Source organism: Chrysemys picta, chromosome 8 (assembly GCF_011386835.1).
Source record: "Chrysemys picta bellii isolate R12L10 chromosome 8, ASM1138683v2, whole genome shotgun sequence".
In the NCBI taxonomy this organism is placed as follows: domain Eukaryota; kingdom Metazoa; phylum Chordata; order Testudines; family Emydidae; genus Chrysemys; species Chrysemys picta.
In genome coordinates, this window is record NC_088798.1 from 72,150,277 (window position 1) to 72,169,599 (window position 19,323).

General features: G+C 47.4%; 1 protein-coding gene across 3 annotated transcripts in view; it reads left to right on the forward strand.

The window, feature by feature from the left end:
• The window catches only part of DIAPH1 (diaphanous related formin 1), a 163,342-nt gene that overhangs the window by 76,567 nt on the left and 67,452 nt on the right, over positions 1 to 19,323 (forward strand). For all 3 annotated transcript variants that reach the window (XM_065554810.1, XM_065554809.1, XM_065554808.1), the window contains 4 exons: positions 7,875 to 7,939; positions 9,095 to 9,274; positions 14,056 to 14,637; positions 17,161 to 17,275. In XM_065554810.1, the coding sequence (XP_065410882.1) occupies positions 7,875 to 7,939; positions 9,095 to 9,274; positions 14,056 to 14,637; positions 17,161 to 17,275 (942 nt within the window). The remainder of the gene's footprint in view (positions 1 to 7,874; positions 7,940 to 9,094; positions 9,275 to 14,055; positions 14,638 to 17,160; positions 17,276 to 19,323) is intronic.

Sequence of the window (19,323 nt, forward strand, 5' to 3'; positions counted from 1 at the left end):
CTGGTATCAAGCAGAATGCCCCAGGAGTCGGTCCTGGGGCCAGTTTTGTTCAACATCTTCATTAATGATCTGGATGATGGGATGGATTGCACCCTCAGCAAGTTCGTGGATGACACTAAGCTGCGGGGAGAGGTAGATAACGCTGGAGAGTAGGGATAGGGTCCAGAATGACTTAGACAAATTGCAGGATTGAGCCAAAAGAAATCTGATAGATGTATTGGAGCATAAGCTTTCGTGGGTGAATGCCCACTTCGTCGGATGCATGATTGGAAAAAGGCATGCATGCATCCGACGAAGTGGGCATTCACCCACAAAAGCTTATGCTCCAATACATCTGTTAGTCTTAAAGGTGCCACAGGACTCTCTGTTGCTTTTTACAGATCCAGACTAACACGGCTACCCCTCTGATACAAGAAATCTGATGAGGTTCAACAAGGACAAGTGCAGAGTCCTGCACTTAGGATGGAAGAATCCCATGTACTGCTACAGGCTGGGGGACTGACTGGCTAAGCGGCAGTTCTGCAGAAAAGGACCTGGGGATTACAGTGGTCGAGAAGCTGCATATGAGTCAACAGCGTGCCCTTGTTGCCAAGAAGGCTAACTGCATATTGGGTTGCATTAGTAGGAGCATTGCCAGCAGATCGAGAGAAGTGATTATTTCCCCTCTGTTTGGCACTAATGAGGCCACATTTGGAGTATTGCATCCAGTTTTGAGTCTCCCACTACAGAAAGGATGTGGACAAATTGGAGAGAGTCCGGCGGAGGGCAAGGAAAATGATTAGGGGTCTGGGGCACATGACTTATGAGGAGAGGCTGAGGGAACTGGACTTATTTAGTCTGCAGAAGAGAAGAGTGAGGGGGGATTTGATAGCAGCCTTCAACTACCTGAAGGGGGGTTCCAAAGAGGATGGAGCTCGGCTGTTCTCAGTGGTGGCAGATGACAGAACAAGGAGCAATGGTCTCAAGTTGTAGTGGGGGAAGTCTAGGTTGGATATTAGGAAAAACTATTTCACTAGGAGAGTGGTGAAGCACTGGAATGGGTTACCTCAGGAGGTGGTGGAATCTCCATCCTTAGAGGTTTTTAAGACCTAGCTTGACAAAACCCTGGCTGGGATGAATGAGTTGGGGTTGGCCCTGCTTTGAGCAGGGGGTTGGACTAGATGACCTCCTGATGTCTCTTCCAACCCTAATCTTCTATGATTCTGTGAAAAGAGCTTTATGGTTACAGAACTCTGGCATAGCTCCTGAGGTCCAGTGAAGTATGGAGAACATACCTTTGGATAGTTGGTTTTTGTTTTCAGAAAAGGGGGATGAGACACTACATTTCTTTTAAGGACTTTGGAGCTACTTTACGTGCATTGGAGGTTTATAGCCTTGAGATTCAGAGGCATTGTTATGTAGATCTGTAGCTACGGCAATATTGTCAGTATTCCCAGCTGTATTTCAGGCAGTTGGCATGCCCTGCCACATTGCAGGACTTCTTCAGGAAGAGACATAAGGCACAGAGGAGAAGGCCTTCTGGTTCTAACTTCAGATATGCAGTCAATTTGACTCGTATCAAGTTCATCTTACCAATCATCACCTTCCACACCAATTCCCTACCATTTTGGGACAGACTGTGTTCCACTTCTACAGAGCTTGGGAAACAATAATTACAGACAAATGGGTCCTAAGGATCCCATTGCAGGATCAAATTACGTGAGCTAATTCCTGTCTACTTCCCCTTCCCTTCCCCGATCCTCAGGGATACCTCTCATGAGTCACTGCTCCTACAGCAGATCCAGGCTCCTTGCACTTCAGGAGCCATAGAAGAAGTTGCCCTTCAGCACCAGGGAAAGGGATTCTGCCTCCACCTACTTTTTGATCTCCCAAGTTCCAGGGAAAAGTGGGGCCTGTTCTGGACCTTAGATGTCTCAACAAATATATCAAATATATGAGATTCCATATGGCAACCTTAACTATAATTCTCCCTGCATTACAGCACAATTCTGGTTTGCTTCCCTTGTCCTTCAGGACGCTTACTTCCATATGGTAATTGTCCCAAGCGACAGGAAGTTCCTGAAATTCCTAGCGGTGGGCCAACATTACCAATACATGGTTCTCCCCTTTTGCCTGTCATCATTGTGTGTCTGCCAAATGCATGACCGTAGCGGCAGTCTATCTCAAGGGGATGGGAATGCATGTCTTCCTGTACATAGACAGTTGGCTAGAGTCATGGATCCACAGGTCCAGTGCTCTTGAATGGCTCTGGAGCTGTCTCTGGGAGGACCCCTTCAGTGTGTCAGCCCCCTCAGGGTCACACTCTTTCACTGGGGTAAGGCCCTTGACTTCACTATCTCCTGAGACTGAACCTTGGGAGCCCCGCTTCACGCCGTGAACTCCCTGTAGCAAGTCCACCTGGATTGGATGCTGGAGGGAGACTTACACACCCAAAAGGAGCAATGAACCCCTAATTTCCTTAGTCTGGAGTGACTCTTAGCCAGCGGTGTCAAAGCAGATGGGTTTATTAGATATTTGGAACTCAGCGTTAGAAGGTCTTTAGTTAACACAGAGAACAGAAAGTTACAGCAGAGCCCATCTGGGTCAGTCCCAAGCCCAGAGCTCTTTCTGACCCATCTGTAGTTCCAATCCAGAAGCGTCTCTCTCCCTCCAACAGCCCACATGTAACAACCCCAAGGGGCCCCTCAGTAGTCCTTTGTTGTTCTTCCTGGGTAACATGGTCACCTGACCATCCTCCTTAGCCCTTTTGTTCTCCAGCTGGTCACACCCGTCTGGCTTCCTGCAGAGGGTGGGCCATCCATGGTCGTTAGTTGCTAGGTACCAAGTGTCTGGGCCATTGGAGTGGCCATTGTCTTTTATTGGGCTCTCTATGGGCATGGGCCCAGACCCAGACAGCCAGGGATTAGTCATACCTGGATCTCTGTAAGAGTAAACAACCTTTTCCCCGCACCTTGTTAACCGTGCAGCACATAGGGGAAACTGAGGCAACCACAATATTCATCCAAAATATTATGAAAAATTCCCACTCCATCCCAGCTAGTGAGGGATAAAGCCGAAGAACAAGTCCTCCACGTCGAGTTCACATTGGATCTCTTTGATCAGCTGGGGCTGATTTTGAACAAGGCAAAGTCGGCATGAATTCCAGCACAAAAAATAGAGTTGATTGGGGCCCTAATAGACTCACGAGTTCAAGGGCCTTTCTCCTGCAAACAATTTGCTACCTGTGTCTGTCCCTCTAATCTCACCTTTCAACTATGATCTGTGTATGTCTGATCTTAGGCAGTGTGCACTTACGTAGTCCAGCATGCGAGATTGTGCCTTCATCCTCTTCAGTTGTGGTTGAAGTTGGTCTGTTGCTCAACTTGTCAGTCATTGGACAGGTTTATCCAAATGCCACCAGTAATCTTGGAGTCCCTACAGTGGTGGGCAGATCAGAGAAATGTATGTGAAGGTGTTCCTTTTGCCTACCCTCCACAAGCCAGGATGATAGTCACCAATGGCTGCAAAACAGGTTGGAGGACACATCTCAGGACATTGAAAATTCATGGTTTGTGGACAAAACAGAAAACTTTCCTGCATATCGCTGTCCTGGAGCTTCAATCAATTTACAGTGCATGCCGAGCCTTCCAGGCTCAGGTGAAGGGCTCAGTGGTTCACATATTAACCAACAATACCACCATAGTGTATTATGTGAACAAGCAGAGAGGAGCCATTTCAATCAGCTCTGCAAGGAAGCAATAAAAATTAGGCACTTTTGCATCAAGGAGGACGTTCCCACCTCCACACGCTTATAAAGTGCTCAGAATCAGTTGGCCGATAACCTAAGCAGGAGTTTTTCCCAAAGGCACGAGTGGTTCATGAAGAGCAATGTGCTGAGGTCCATTTTCAAAGAATGGGGCATTGCAACGATTGACCTGTTCACAAAAGACAACAGGAAATACTGTTAATTTTATTCTCAAGCAAGTCTCAGTCTGTGCTCATTAACTGACTGTAAATTGGGGATTGGCCCTGATGTATACCATTGTCCTCATCTCACTCATCCCTCAGGTAATTCTCAGACTGAAGTTGGATAACAGGAAATGCAGTTAATTTTGCTCTCAAGATTGTCTTAGTCTGGACTCATTAACTGACCTTCGTAGTCTGTCTGTTCAACCTCCTAGATCTCTTCCCCTCATTCCCAATCTGCTGACACAACACCACCATGATCAGATATCTGCACTTCACTGTGTGGATGCTGCATGGTTAGATGAGAAAGAAGAACAGTGAGTCCTGCTTAATAGAAGATTTTCTACTATTAGGTCTACCTATTTGGCTAAGTGGAAGCATTTTTTGGTTTGATCATTGGTCCAGGGCATTTGGCTAATGCCAACATGTATTCCAAAGATTCTGGATTACTTGTTACATCTTAAGTCTTCAGGTCAGTTGCTCAGCTCACTGAGGGTGCACTTAGCGGCAATGTTGGAGTCTCAATGTTTCATCCTCCAATCTCTGAGGGAAGTCAGCATTTTCCAACTCCATAATGGTTAGGTTTCTGAAAGGTGCTGTCCACCTCCTTCTGTCTGTTAAAGAATTGATTCATCTCAGTACTATCCTGGCTGCTCTCATGAGTCTTCTGTTTGAGCCCCTAGCTACTTGCTCTGTAATTTCTTTGCCAAAAGATAGCTTTCTTGTTGCCAAAACTCCCACAAGGAGAATTAGTGATCTGCAGGTCTCTGTTTACTTAGTTTCTCAATGGCACGGGCCACACCCTAAGATTTTGCTTGACGTGATGTTTCAATTTCACCTTAACCAAACTATATACTTGCGGTATTTTTCCCTAAGCCTCATTCAAATGCCGATGAACAGTGTCTTCATTCCTTGGATGTGGCCTTCTGTGTGGAAGGGGGGACTAGACCAGGGGTCTCAAACACACGGCCCGTGGGGTTCTTTCGTGCGGCCCGCCAAGCTCCCCACGCCGCTCCCTGAAGCAGCTGGACTAGATACTGGACCCTGGACTAGATACTGGCATAGTCTGGGGCTTTTAAAAAGAAAAAAAGCCCTTTTCTTTACAGGTCTGTCCTACTGCTTTTTAGCACTCAGGCTTAGTGTCCGTTCTAAGTACTACCGTCCCTGCAGCCCCAGGAGCGGGGGAGTAGAGGCTATGGGCTCTCGCTTCCAGGCACTGTCCCCCGCAGCTCCCATTGGCTGGGAACGGGGAACCGCGGCCAATGGGAGCTTTGGGAGAGGTACCTGGAGGAGCAAGAGCAGCACATGGCGCTGTTCCCTACCCAACCCCCACCCCCGGGACTCCGGCTGCTTCCTGGAGCGGAGTAGAGCGGAGCAGGGCCAGGGCAGACAGACAGGGAGCCTGCCCTGGCCACAGGGTGTGGCGCTGCCACTCCGGAGCTGCTCTAGGTAAGCAGCGCCGGGCCGGAGCCCGCCCCCCACACCCCAGTCCCCTGTCCGGAGCCCCCTGCCACATCCCACACCCTCCCGCACCCCAACTCCCTGCCCTGAGCCCCCTGCCGCACCCTGACCCCCGAGCCCCTGCCCCCCAGCCTCACCCCTTCTGCCCCCCACACTCCAATTCCCTGCCCGGATCCCCCTGCCATACCCTGCACACCTCCTGCACCTCAACTCCCTGCCCTGAGCCCCCATCACACCCCGCACCCCTCCTGCGCCCCCTGGGATCAGGGAGGGGGCAGAGTTGGGGTGAGGACTTCGGGGAAGGGGTTGGAATGGGGGCAGGGAAGGGGTGGGAAGAGGCGAGGCAAGGGCAGGTCCTCATGGAAGGGGTGGAGTGGGGGTGGGGCCGGGGGCAGCAAGGGGTGTGTGTGTCAGTGATGCGGCCCTCGGGCCAATGCACTAGTCCTCATGCGGGTCTTGTGGTCATTTGAGTTTGAGACCCCTGGATTAGAGTGTTTCGGGCATCATCTTGGCCTTTTGTCCTCTGTGCATATTGGATGAAGGGTCAGGTGGTTTCTGCCCAGTTTCCAGAAGGATTACTTCCTGTATTATGACAGCATGTGGGGTAGCTCAGACCATGTCTGCACAGAGACTAGTGGCTCATTCAGGGATCCAGGTGACTTCAGTCCTGTTTCTCAGTGATGTTTTTATATTGGACAGTTGCAGGGCCACCCCCTGGTTTTCCATATATACTTTGACCAAACACAGAATCATAGAATCGTAGGACTGGAAGGGACCTCGAGAGGGCATCTAGTCCAGTCCCCTGCACTCATGGCAGGACTAAGTATTATCTAGACCATCCCTGACAGGTGTTTGTCTAACCTGCTCTTAAAAATCTCCAATGATGGAGATTCCACAACCTCCCTACGCAATTTATTCCAGAGCTTCACCCCCCTGACAGTTATGAAGTTTTTCCTAATGTCCAACCTAAACTGCCCTTGCTGCAATTTAAGCCCATTGTCTTTTGTCCTATCCTCAGAGGTTAAGGTGAACATTTTTTCTCCCTCCTCCTTATAACAGGCTTTTATGTACTTGAAACCTGTTATGTCCCCTCTGAGTCTTCTCTTCTCCAGACTAAACAAACCCAATTTTTTCAATCTTCCCTTATAAGTCATATTCTCTAGACGTTTAATCATTTTTGTTGTTGTTCTCTGGACTTTCGCCAATTTGTCCAAATCTTTCCTGAAATGTGGCGACCAGAAATGGACATAATACTCCAGTTGAGGCCTAATCAACGTAGAGTAGAGCGTAAGAATTACTTCTTGTGTCTTGCTTACAACACTCCTGCTAACGCATCCTAGAACGATGTTTGCTTTCTTTGCTACAGTGTTACACTGTTGGCTCATATTTAGCTTGTGATCCACTATCACCCCCAGATCTCTTTCTGCATTATTCCTTTCTAGGCAGTTATTTGCCATTTTTTATGTGTGCAACTGATTGTTCCTTCCTACGTTGAGTACTTTGCATTTGTCCTTATTGAATTTCATTCTATTTACTTCAGACCATTTTCTCCAGTTTGTCCAGATCATTTTGAATTTTAATCCTAGCCTCTAAAGCACTTGCAGCCCCTCCCAGCTTGGTATTGTCCACAGACTGTATAAGTGTACTTTCTGTGCTGTTATCTAAATCATTGATGAAGATATTGAACAGAACTGGACCCAGCATTGATCCCTGTGGGACCCCACTTGATATGCCCTTCTAGCTTGACTGTGAACCCCACTGATAACTACTCTCTACGCTATTACAACTGTGTCTAGATTGATGTAGACTTTGGAAGGGCTGTTCTGCAGTTGTTATTTAAGTGGACTCCGAGCCCCATCTCCATTGTTTACTGCTTGAGAGTCACCTGAATGGAATACATGTCTGCAACCACTCGAAGAGGGGAAAAAAATAGTTACTGCCTGTACTGTAACTGTTGTTTGAGGTATCGGTGCAGATGTGTATTCCCACCCTCCGACACCTCTGTATCAGTCTCTCCATCTGAGAGTCTGGTGCAAAGGAACTGAGGGAGGTCATGGTGGGACCACCTTTAAATACCATGGGAGGGGCTTTGAGGGCCAGAGGGTGTGAGTGCCACCCTGATAGGCACTGTTAAGGAAAGCTATCTGGTGTGCACACACTTGAGTGGAATACATGTCTGCACCCACATCTTGAAGAACAATGGTTACAGGACAGGTAGATAATTGGTTTTTGTTTTATGTGCCAGACTGAGTAAAAAGAAAGGTCTGTCTTCAGCAGAGGATGCTGTACAGATTGTGTTGCAAGGTTGTGAGTGGTAAGCTCCAGCCAGGACTGAGTACTGCACTGGGAAAAGTGGTATTGGGGTCGGAGGACTGTCTCTAGCAGGGGCATGTAAGGGTTATGTGCATTGGAGAAGGAATAATTTTGGACACTATTGTGTGCCTAATTGTGTTTTTCCCTTTTTGTAGATAACCTGATTGATCAAACGAAGGTGGAGAAAAGTGAGGCTAAAGCAGTGGAGCTGGAGAAAAAGGTATTTGGCTGGGGGTGGGAAGAGATGGGTATGGTATAGGCCCCTGAGCACTGTGATTAGAGATTGGGCTGCAGGTGCCATCAGACGGGGCCTTCCATTAGTTCCATGCAGCAGAGCTGTGGTTAATAACCACTGAGCTCTGCATTTGACCTTTATCTCTGGGGAAGAGCCACATGTTTACTTTTTAATTTAAAAAAGGATGTAGTTGTCACATTAAGGGGAGATAGTGTTCAGGGCTGTGCTGCTGGGCATATGGGCCCACACACTTCTCGCACTCTCAATCAGTCTGACAGTCATCTGCAGGTCCTGCCTGATAGGCATTAATTGAAGCTGTGGTTGTATGTAATTAAAAGGTTCACCTCTTGTCACAGCCGTGAAAACAGCTGCCTTCAGACAGTGCCAAGAATTTGTAATGCATTTTCTCTATGTGAAGAGTTTATTTGTGTGCATTTCAGTGTAAATATGGACTCCTTCACTTGGAGACTCTGTCCCAGAGCCTGTGACTATCAGATTGGAGGCTAGGAACTTCTTCCCTGTTCTCCTTGGCCCTTTTGGATTGGGCAATAGAATAAATCTTATCCTCTTGCAATGTGAGGAATGTCTGTGTGTTGAGGGTGGTTCTGGACTTTGAGAAGACTGGAGGGAAAGCAAGAGGAAGTAATTGTCTCATGCACATAATCTCCTAACCCAGAGGTGGCCAACCTGAGCCGGAGAAGGAGCCAGAATTTACCAATGGACATTGCCAAAGAGCCACAGTAATACGTCAGCAGCCCTCCATCAGCTCTCCCCTGCCGCTCCCAGTGCCTCCCTTCCACCGGCAGCCCTACTGATCAGCGCCTCCCCCTCCCTCCCCGCACCTCCCGATCAGCTGTTTCATGGTGTGCAGGAGGCTCTGGGGAGGAGGGGGGAAGAGTGAGGGCACAGCAGGCTCAGGGGAGGGCCTGGAAGGGGTGGAGTGGGGGCAGGACCTATGGTAGAGCCAGGGGTTGAGCAGTGAGCACCCCCCGGCACATTGGAAAGTTGGTGCCTGTAGCTCCAGCCCAGAGTCAGTGCCTATACAAGGAGCCGCATATTAACTTCTGAAAAGCCGCATGTGACTCCAGAGCCACAGGTTAGCCACCCCTGTCCTAACCCATAATGCACGTTGTCCCGCAGCTGGACTCAGAACTGACTGCACGGCAGGAGCTTCAGGTTGAAATGAAGAAGATGGAAAGTGACTTTGAAAAGAAACTCCTGGATTTAGATGCAGAGAAGCAATTCCTGGACAAGGAGAAACAACAAATTACCCTAGAGAAGCAGAGTTTAGAAGATGAAGTCTCCAAGAACAGCAAGCAGGTAATGTTCAAGCTGGGCTGGGGGTATGGACTATAGTACCTTGGAGAGCATTGCCATCTTGCTAAACAGCCTGCAGCACCCTGGAGAATTCTATCTTTCAACTGGGCAGAGGAAACATTCAGGCTGGCATATGCGGGGCGGGAAGGGGGGGAATTGTCACGGATACACAGGATGTGAACTACTTCCCAGCTTTTGAACAGTCCCTAGGACAAACCTCTTCTGTGTAGCATACCCCCAAGGAGTTTCACTCTTCCTTCAGAGTAGGCCACATGGCCTCAACACCCCCAAGATTCAACCTCTGGGCTCTAGCACTCCTGCTTCACATAGTGAGCTCTGCTCAGCGAGTCCAGTTGAGAGAGACTCCTGGTCAGAGACTTGTACACTCTTCAGGGACCCATTCACCTCAGCAAGTATTTGCAGGGACACTTGGCAGCCTTTTCAAAACAGAGTAGGTTTTATTTGTAAACTGGGTCACGGCACTGTACGTTCTCAAGTTAGCATAGAGAAATAAAGGTTAAGATGTAGTCCATCTGGCCAAGCCAGAGCAATCAGCCAGCCAAGCTGCTATAGACTCCATTCCGGTCAATCTCTTTCTCTCTGTCCATCCCAGGTGAGAGCAGTTGAGCTGCTTTAAAAATCCAACTCTCTCCCCTTCCTGTCAGCTCCCAGTCCTTTGTTCAGGCAGAGCCACGCTGTGTTCACATTCTCCTCCTGACAAAGCTTGCAGCTGTTAAGTGTTCATATTTGGCACTTCCATTGTCTCTCTGATTTGGTTCGGTTTTAACCAGTGCTTTAATGACCCATTCATTCCATCCAGACAGCTAGGTGGCATACACACCTCATGTGTCCTGCTCTGCTCCGAGAGCAGACTTAATTTACCCTTTTGTCCCACGGTGTAGCAGTGCAAAGTACAGAGGGAAAGTGAAGCACATATAGTCTTCCTAAAACATTACAGAAAATTCAACCCCTTTAAAAAAAAAAAAAAAAGGGCAGCAGGAGTAAAAATAAGGCAGGCAGAAGTCTAGCAGCAGGGTGGGGCTATCCAGTTTATTGCACTGAATGCAGGATGTATGATTACCTGGCTTCTGGGCAGGTGGCATATGTGTGCACTTGGTGCAAGCAGTTCATGGTCCTCAGAGACCAAGTACCAGCTCTTGAGACCAGAGTGTGTGAACTGGAGAAGCTAAGTGAGACAGAGGTGTACATAGATGAGACTTTCCTGGACACAGTAGAGTGGTTGCACCTCCAGTCTGACAGCCTCTGCACTGTTGAGGAGGATGAAAGTCTTGGGGAAGGAGAACAGCAAACTGGAGCGGAGGGAAACAATCCCATAGTTGGGACCGTCCTTTCAGATGATGTCATGATAGCCTCTCGCATTAAAGATGCCCTGCCAGGGGAGGTAACCCCAACTATTAGGAAGAGACATCATAGTAATGGGTGATTTGATCATTACAAATATAGATAGTTGGGTTTGTGATGACTGGGAGAACCACATGATAAATTGCCTGCCTGGTGGGAAAGTGGGGGGGAAGGGATAGCTCAGTGGTTTGAGCATTGGCCTGCTAAACCCAGGATTGTGAGTTCAATCCTTGAGGGAGCCATTTAGGGATCTGGGGCAAAAATCTGTCTGGGGGTTGGTCCTGCTTTGAGCAGGAGGTTGGACTAGATGACCTCCTGAGGTCCCTTCTAATCCTGATATTCTATGATTCTATGAAGGTTGCAGATCTCTCGAAACATCTAGACAGATTATATGCCAGTGCTGGAGAGGAGCCAGTGGTCAGGTGACCGTGACATAGGGAAAAGTAGGAGAGAGGTCCTGGTGACCCAATATAGGCTGCTAAGTAAGAGATTAAAGACCAGGACCTCCATGGTTGCATTCTCTGAAATGCTTCCAGTTCCATGCACAGGGCCAGGAGAAAATCCAGAGAACAACAACAAAAATAATTAAAGGTCTAGAAAACATGACTTATGAGGGAAGATTGAAAAAATTGGGTTTGTTTAGTCTGGAAAAGAGAAGACTCAGAGGCGATATGATAACAGTTTTCAAGTACATAAAAGGTTATTACAAGGAGGAGGGAGAAAATTTGCTGTTCTTAACTGATGAGGATAGGACAAGAAGCAGTGGGCTTAAATTGCAGCAAGGAAGGTTTAGGTTGGACATTAGGAAAAACTTCCTAACTGTCAGGGTGGTTAAGCACCCTGGTTGTGGAATCTCCATCATTGGAGATTTTTAAGAGGAGGTTAGATAAACACTTGTCAGGGATGGTCTAGATCAGAGGTCGGCAACCTTTCAGAAGTGGTGTGCCGAGTCTTCATTTATTCACTCTGATTTAAAGTTTCACGTGCCAGTAATACATTTTAACATTTTTAGAAGGTCTCTTTCTATAAGTCTATAATATATAATTAAACTATTGTTGTATGTAAAGTAAATAAGGTTTTTAAAATGTTTAAGAAGCTTCATTTAAAATTAAATTAAAATGCAGAGCCCCCCGGACCGGTGGCCAGGACCCGGGCAGTGTGAGTGCCACTGGAAATCAGTTTGCGTGCTACCTTCGGCACGCGTGCCATAGGTTCCCTACCCCTGGTCTAGATAGTATTTACTCCTGCCATGAGTGCAGGGTACTGGACTAGATGACCTCTTTAGGTCCTTTCCAGTCCTATGATTCTATGAAATGGGGCTTCCATTGTTTCTGATTCCACCATGCTGAATTTACATAGGAGACAGGTAGGTAGCTGTGACATTCCCTCCTGTCTGGGCAGACTGTACCGCCTAATATTAAGGAGTATCCATAATTCTTTATATGGTGTTAATACATACATTTCACAATATTAATCTGTGTGTCATTAGCTTTGAGGAAAAAATCTCACTCTATACACTTTTTGTAATACAGTAATATTGTGTACAATTAATTGATTCAGTTGCTTATCACTTGAGCTTCAGCCCCCTCCCCCACCCATCTTTATATACAAGTAAACCTTTGAAATGAATCCTTCTGAAAAGTAAAGGAGATCAAGCTGCTTCTCTCCTGGTGAGTGTAGACTCCATGCTATCTTCTCCCCCACTTGTTAGTGTGAGGTTTGCCTCCATCCCTTGTTAGCTTGCTGGGTCTGTTTATTGCTTATATGTAAATTGAGGTAAACACACATTTCTTCATTTAGAATAGAACAGATTAACAACTCCCCCAATACACATGGTTTACACACACGTTATTTATAATTACAGCACATATTCAGAACTCTTAATGCCCACTGCATACATACATCACGCAAGAATATTAATAATCAATAAGTTATTAGTTTTCAGAGGATATCTTCCAAGACCTATTTTGTACAAAGATTATTACAATAGTGTGTAGGGTGTGAATATAGGGGTGCTTAGTATCACACCATTAAATTGCCCATTGTTGGTGACAGAGCTTGGACTAGAGCATGCATTTTCTGAGTTCCAGTCCAGTGTCCTAATCCTGAGACCCCAGAGCATTCTTCTTGTCTTCCCATCTGGCCTGACACACACGAGCATTAGCAAAGGTTATGTTTATGTGTTAATTAGTTTTCTTCAGGTCCCTCTCTGCCATGCTAGGTCTCCTTCCACCAACCTAGTGCTCATGCCCTGCTTCCTCTTGGGTTGAAAATTAATTGCTATGTTAATTTCGATGGAATAAGAGGGCCCAAAGACACAACTCTGTCACTGTAAAACACCGAACAGTTATACATGGTTTGGTTTGGGGTTTTGAGGGCAGAGACCTCAGCTTGCCTAGTCCCATCACAAACATGTTAGAAACTTCATGCCAAGATTTGGAAGATTTTTGATTGGGATACACAAGAGAAAAATAATCAGAAACAAAACATAAAGCATTTAAATTTAAATAGAGTAGTTATGCAAACCAAACTTAATCCAAACTTAGCAAAAGTCCCTTTTTCAGAGAGAGGCTAATAATCCTCCTTAATGGAGAAAAAAGGTTTAGTTCTGTCACTGAATTTTGAGTTAATTGTTGCCGTCAATAGTGTTTACTTTCTCAGCAGACAGACATAAAAAGGAGAGAAGAGGTTGGAAAAGGTGGGGGAAATACGGCTTTTTTTATTGAGGTTCTCAGGACTCTTGTCCACTAGTTAGACTAATTTCTAACACACCGATTTTGATCTGTTAATTTCTGATTCCATTCTTGTTTATAGTTCATGACATCAACACAGTCCTTGCATCCTATCACTAGCCCTCCATGTTAAAAACTCATCCAGACTTTGTCTCCTTTTTGTACGTTGCTCTATCAACATTAATTGTTATAGGTTATTGTAATGTTTTATCAACTTTCACCCACTTTCCAGCAACTGAGCTCACAACTGGAGTAGGCCTGCTCCATCCCGATTATTATAACAGCACTCAGGACAGTCTCTCTGAGACTTATTTCTACTATTTGTTTTTATTTGTTATTTACTGTAACTTGCACTGTTAGCTGACCCGATTCTGCTTGCTACTGCAGTGCAGCCTGCTTAGTGGACAGTGGTATCACATGAAATTTACATTTTCCTGCATCCATCTGGTTGTAGGAGGACTTACATCCACTCTCTCAAAGGTACAGTATATGGAGAAAACACATAGATAACAGCATTCAGTAGGGTACCAGTAATTCTCATGCTAATGACCTGTGATGAAGAGAGTAGGACCTTAAAAAATTACTAGTCCACAAGTATGATATTGTTTTAGATATGGTCTCCTATCTGCCCTACAGGGCTGGGAATTAGATACTCTGCTAATTTTGCTTGTTTTGCTCTTCTTTCTTCAGATCGTTGAGTTATCGAAGGAGCTTGAAGATACTAAGAGGGAAATTGCTGCTATCTCTTCTAAAGCTGCATCTGCCCAACCTCCCCCGCCGCTCCCTGGGGCGGCTGCGGTCCCACCGCCTCCCCCGCCGCTCCCTGGGGCGGCTGCGGTCCCACCGCCTCCCCCGCCGCTCCCTGGGCCGACTGCGGTCCCACCGCCTCCCCCGCCGCTCCCTGGGCCGACTGCGGTCCCACCGCCTCCCCCGCCGCTCCCTGGGCCGACTGCGGTCCCACCGCCTCCCCCGCCTCCCCCGCCGCTCCCTGGGGCGGCTGCGTTCCCACCGCCTCCCCCGCCGCTCCCTGGGGCGGCTGCGTTCCCGCCTCCTCCCCCTCCGCTCCCTGGTGGTCCTGGGATCCCGCCCCCTCCCCCTCCGCTCCCTGGAGGTCCTGGGATCCCACCGCCTCCTCCAGGAATGGGTGCCCCTCCTCCGCCCCCTGGGTTCGGGAGCTGGGGAGCCCCTGCACCTCCAGCTCTCCCCTATGGATTGGCTCCAAAGAAACAATATAAGCCAGAGGTGCAGCTGCGGAGACCTAATTGGTCTAAGGTAAGACCTGCTAACCTATCTTCCAGCACCGTTCTGTGCCAGGTGCTGTCGCCCACTCCATATTCTCTCCATCCTTCAGAAATGTGTGACTTTATCAGGCATCCTCTGTGGTGTATGAGGGGAGGGGAGAGGAAACCACCTGAGGAACCAGGGGTGTCTGGTGGCTAATGGAGAGCAAGAGCTTCTTTGTGGATCAGGCCTCCCCTGTAATGTAGCAGTGTCCCTGTGCTGGAGTGATGCCAAGGAGCATTCTGTTTCCTCTTTAGCCTGCAGCTGCTGATTAATGGACTCTGTGGTGTTTAATTTCATTTAATTTCACTTGTATTATTTATTGAATGTTTTCTGCCCTCTGCCTTGGGGGAGGTGTTTTGAAGGCAGCACCATGGTAACAACCAATTTAATAATCACAACCCTTCTAAAATATGCAAGCAGTAGATAATTACCCTGCTGTAGAAAGCACAGTCTGCTTTGTCATTTAAATTAAAATTTTTCTCCCAGGTGTTTGGGTTTGGTTTTTTTTGAACCGGGACAAAGATAGTGAATATGTGTGTGAGCAGAATTGTTGCCATGCTAATGTCTACCACAAGCAGGCAGCAAGTGTGCACAGCCCAGTCAAGCTGGCACCAGAGAGCCTGTGGGCATAGCAAGGAGGCTGGCCTCCTCTTTCCTGCTGCATGCTTATTTGGTTTATTAGCACAGAAACGTTGCATGTAATAGCTCAGTGGGTTAATATACTAGCCTTCCACTTTGGAGGATCTGCATTCAAATCCTTTTCAGCCAGAACTGTAGCCAAGTTTGGTGGTCTCAGTGATCATGTGTATGTATCACAAAATTGATGTGCAGTTGAGCCCAATTGACCTTGTCTGCTCAGGAGAGGCCCAAAATTGGAATTGGCAAAGCAGTATGAGGACCCAGGACTAGACTAAGAACAAGTCTTCTGCAGATCAGAATATAGGTGAATTGGCAGAACTGTGTGTAATCCAAGGTCTGGGATATCCTGGTGTGCTACAGGCCAGGATTGTGGAGCATTAGCAGAGCTGTGTGGAGGTCAAACAGTAACAAATGTTGAACCTGTTTGCTCCTCGTCGACAATGTGGAAGTGTTACTGGGGTCGTCCTCTTTCAGCTTTACGGCCTAATGTGCTGGTGCTGATAAAAGAGGCAGAATTACTAGTAGGAACAGACTTTCTGGTGGTGATGGTGGTTGTAGTGGTAATTGTATCCACTGCTTGTATTTTGATTGTGCCCTTACAGTTCCAGATGCTGTCTCATTTCCATAGAGAGACAGTCTCTGACCTTAAGAGCTTACAATACAAGAAGTCAAGTAGCTTAAGATGAGTGGTGGAGAGGGATAAAACATACAGTCCAAATATGTACTTTAAACTATCCCCACAGGCCTCTCAGTGTAATGTTAGTTATTTAACTTCTTGTAGAGAGGGCATGGTAGAAGTAGCTCTTGAGAAGTGATTTGAATGAGAATGTAGAGGCTCTGAGGGGTCAGTTCAGGGGAAGAGTGGCATGGAAAATGCTGTTGTTGTAAAAGAAGACACAAGGCTGGCATTGTTGTGGGAAGCAGTGTAATACACCTCTACCCTGATATAACGCGGTCCTCGGGAGCCAAAAAATCTCACTGTGTTATAGGTGAGACCGCGTTATATCGGGGTAGGGAGAGGAACCGCTCCCCGCCCCAACTCACCTCTACCTCCGCCGCCTCCTCCTTGAGCGCGCCGCTGCCACTCCACTTCTCCTCCCTCCCTGGAAAAGAGCGGGCCAATAGAAGGATTCAGAGTGTGTAGGGGAGAGACATGGGAAGAATGACTGGTACAGAATATGATCTCAGCAGCTACATTTGGTGTGGGCTGGAGAGGTGAAATGTGGGTTTCAGAGGGACTGGCGAGAAGAAGATTGCAATCGCCAGGACAGAAGATGGTGATGACCAGGATGAGCATTTTAGCTGTGGGCTAGAAAGGAAATGCGGGATCTTAAAGGGGTTATGGAGAAAGGCCTGGCAAAATCTGGACACAACCTGGATGTGTGAGTTAAGGCAGGGGAGTTGTCAAAGATGACCCACAGAATATGGGCCCCAGTAACAGGATGACTGTACTGTCAACAGTAAGACTAGAAAGACTAGTGAGGGTTTTGGAGGAAAATTGAGGGGTTCATATTTAGCCATGTTTCATTTAAGTTTGATGGTAAGACATCTGGGGGGAGATGGACACAGACTGAGTTAAGGGGCTGGAAGGAGGGAAGCAGGTAGGGTGGACAAGTTGATTTGTGAGTCATTGGTTCTAAGACGGTAGTTGAAACTGAGACGAAAGATCACCCTGAGAGAATGTATAAAGGGAAAGAGGAGGGGGCCAAGGACAGAGGTCTTTGGGGCACCTGCAAAGAGTAAGAGAGGAGGATCTGGACCCATTGAAAGATGTTAAAGGAACAAACAGGGAGGTGGGATGAGATCCCCTGTAAGCTGTGTATGTGTACACACAAATTTTGACCGTGCATCGTGCTTTGTCTCCCCCTACAGATTGTGGCAGAGGAGCTCTCCCAGGACTGTTTCTGGACCAAGGTAAAAGAAGATCGATTTGAGAACGATGAGCTCTTTGCCAAGCTAACGCTCACCTTCTCTGCCCAGACTAAGTGTAAGTGCTGTGTGCGGTGTCACTCCAGCTTCTTCAGTCAGCATTGAAGAGTGGGAGGGATCTGGGAATGCATAACTTTATTCAGAAGGAATACAAAGGAGCTAGCTGCCAAGAGGCTATCTGCCATGTAGTGGAGGGAAGTTAGGCAAGGAGGACTTCTCAGTTGGCAGTTGAATGCCTTGATAGACCAGTCTTTTCATGGTGATTTTGTGATCCTTTTCTTTGGCATTTGAGCACTGTGCTGGAATGGGAACATGTGAGGTAGGAGAAGTTCATTCTAGGATGTGGTATTGGGGAGGTATGGATAGCTCAGTGGTTTGAGTATTGGCCTGCTAAACCCAGGGTTGTGAGTTCAATCCTTGAGGGGGCCACTTAGGGATCTGGGGCAAAAACAGTACTTGGTCCTGCTAGTGAAGGCAGGGGGCTGGACTTGATGACCTTTCAAGGTCCCTTCCAGTTCTAGGAGATAGGATATCTCCATATATTATTACTATTATATTATAATTATTATTATTGTCCACTTGGTCTAATTTTCTTTTCCCCTCTCCTCGCCCTGCTTCCTGTTCTGTGGATTCATTGGGCCGCTACCTGCAGCCTCCAAGGGTGAGTAGCATCAACCTGTCTGAGACTGCTTTGGGGAGACTCTACCATCTGAAAAGCAATTCTGCTGAGAGGAGGAAGTGATTACTGCTCAATGAAAAGGTTCCTTAGGATGGGGTGACTAGCCTGGGGGAACCTCAGAAAGAGGATGCTGGAAGTAGTTTCCGTCCATTAGCAGGCCTTTCCCCTCTTACTGCAATAGTATTAGTGATGGTTCCTGAGTGTTTGATTTACTTGTCAAATACAGCTGAAATTCTCATACTCTTACCCAAGTATGTGTCGGGCTCCTCCATGAGCCCCAGGCTCCCTTTCCCTCAACTCTCATCCTTTTAAAGGAGTTGAGAACAGGATGCACAGATTTTGCTTCCACCCCACGCCCCCTATTTTCTGTCTAGTGTAGCAGTGATGTTACCATATTATGTAGTTACAGGGTTCCCCCACCATGAGTTCCTTCTCTAACTGATGCAGCAGTCACCTAACTGCAGGTGTTTGCCAACTGTGTCCTCTCTGAAGCTTTACCTCGAACTGAGGTCTCCTTGTTTCTTCTGGGCCTTTGCTCTCCCCTCTGTGTAACGCCTCGTCTGTATTGGGGGTGAAAAACAAACAAACACGCGCACACACACACGCGCTCTTTGTCTGTAAGGGTGAAATATTACTCTTCCTCCTCCTCTCTTTGGGCTTCATGTCTGTAGTTGGGGTGCCAGATCCCCCTCTGAAGTGTGAGATGAATCTTTTCCCCTACCTTTGTCTGTAGTGCAGGGCCCCTGCCTGGATGGGGTACAATGGATGGAAGAGTTTGTCATGTTGCCGATTGAGATTGCAGCTTGGCTGATAAATTGGCTGCTTCATCTCCTCTCTGCTTCTTTGTTTTATTTAGATGTTCATCTCGACCCCTGATGAGTGGAGCTAATAAGCACAGCTTCAAACCCTCTGTCCCTCTCCCCTTCCCCAGCAGAATTAGCATATTTATAGACAGTATAATTTTTCCTCTTTAGCTGATCTGATGGTGCCAGGCTGCACTTCAATTTGTTTCAATAAGAAGCTTGACAGGCTGCTAGGTGCCTCTGGCAGCTTTCAGGAAGTGACTCACACATTTGCATAACAGAAAAGTTCCCTCAATGCTGCAATGAAACCCTGTCCAACCTCGTTGGCTGCTCACAGGAGACCTGGCCAGTCTCAGGATGCTGCCTACTGCTGGCATGCCACTCTCAGATGTTCCCCCTTCGTTCCCTCTCAGCTGCCTGAGCTGAGCACAATTTTCACAGCTGCTCTTGCAAAGGCATCTGGGCAGTCATAGTCCCAAATGAGTGAAAACCTTGCACAGGTTTGGAGTAATTGCCTTGAACGAGGTGATGAGGGAGCTCCTATCCCTTCCCTAAGAGGTACCTTCACCCAGTTAATAGGGCAGAGGAAGGCCCACTCTTTCCTGTCATTGATGCTCTTCTAAT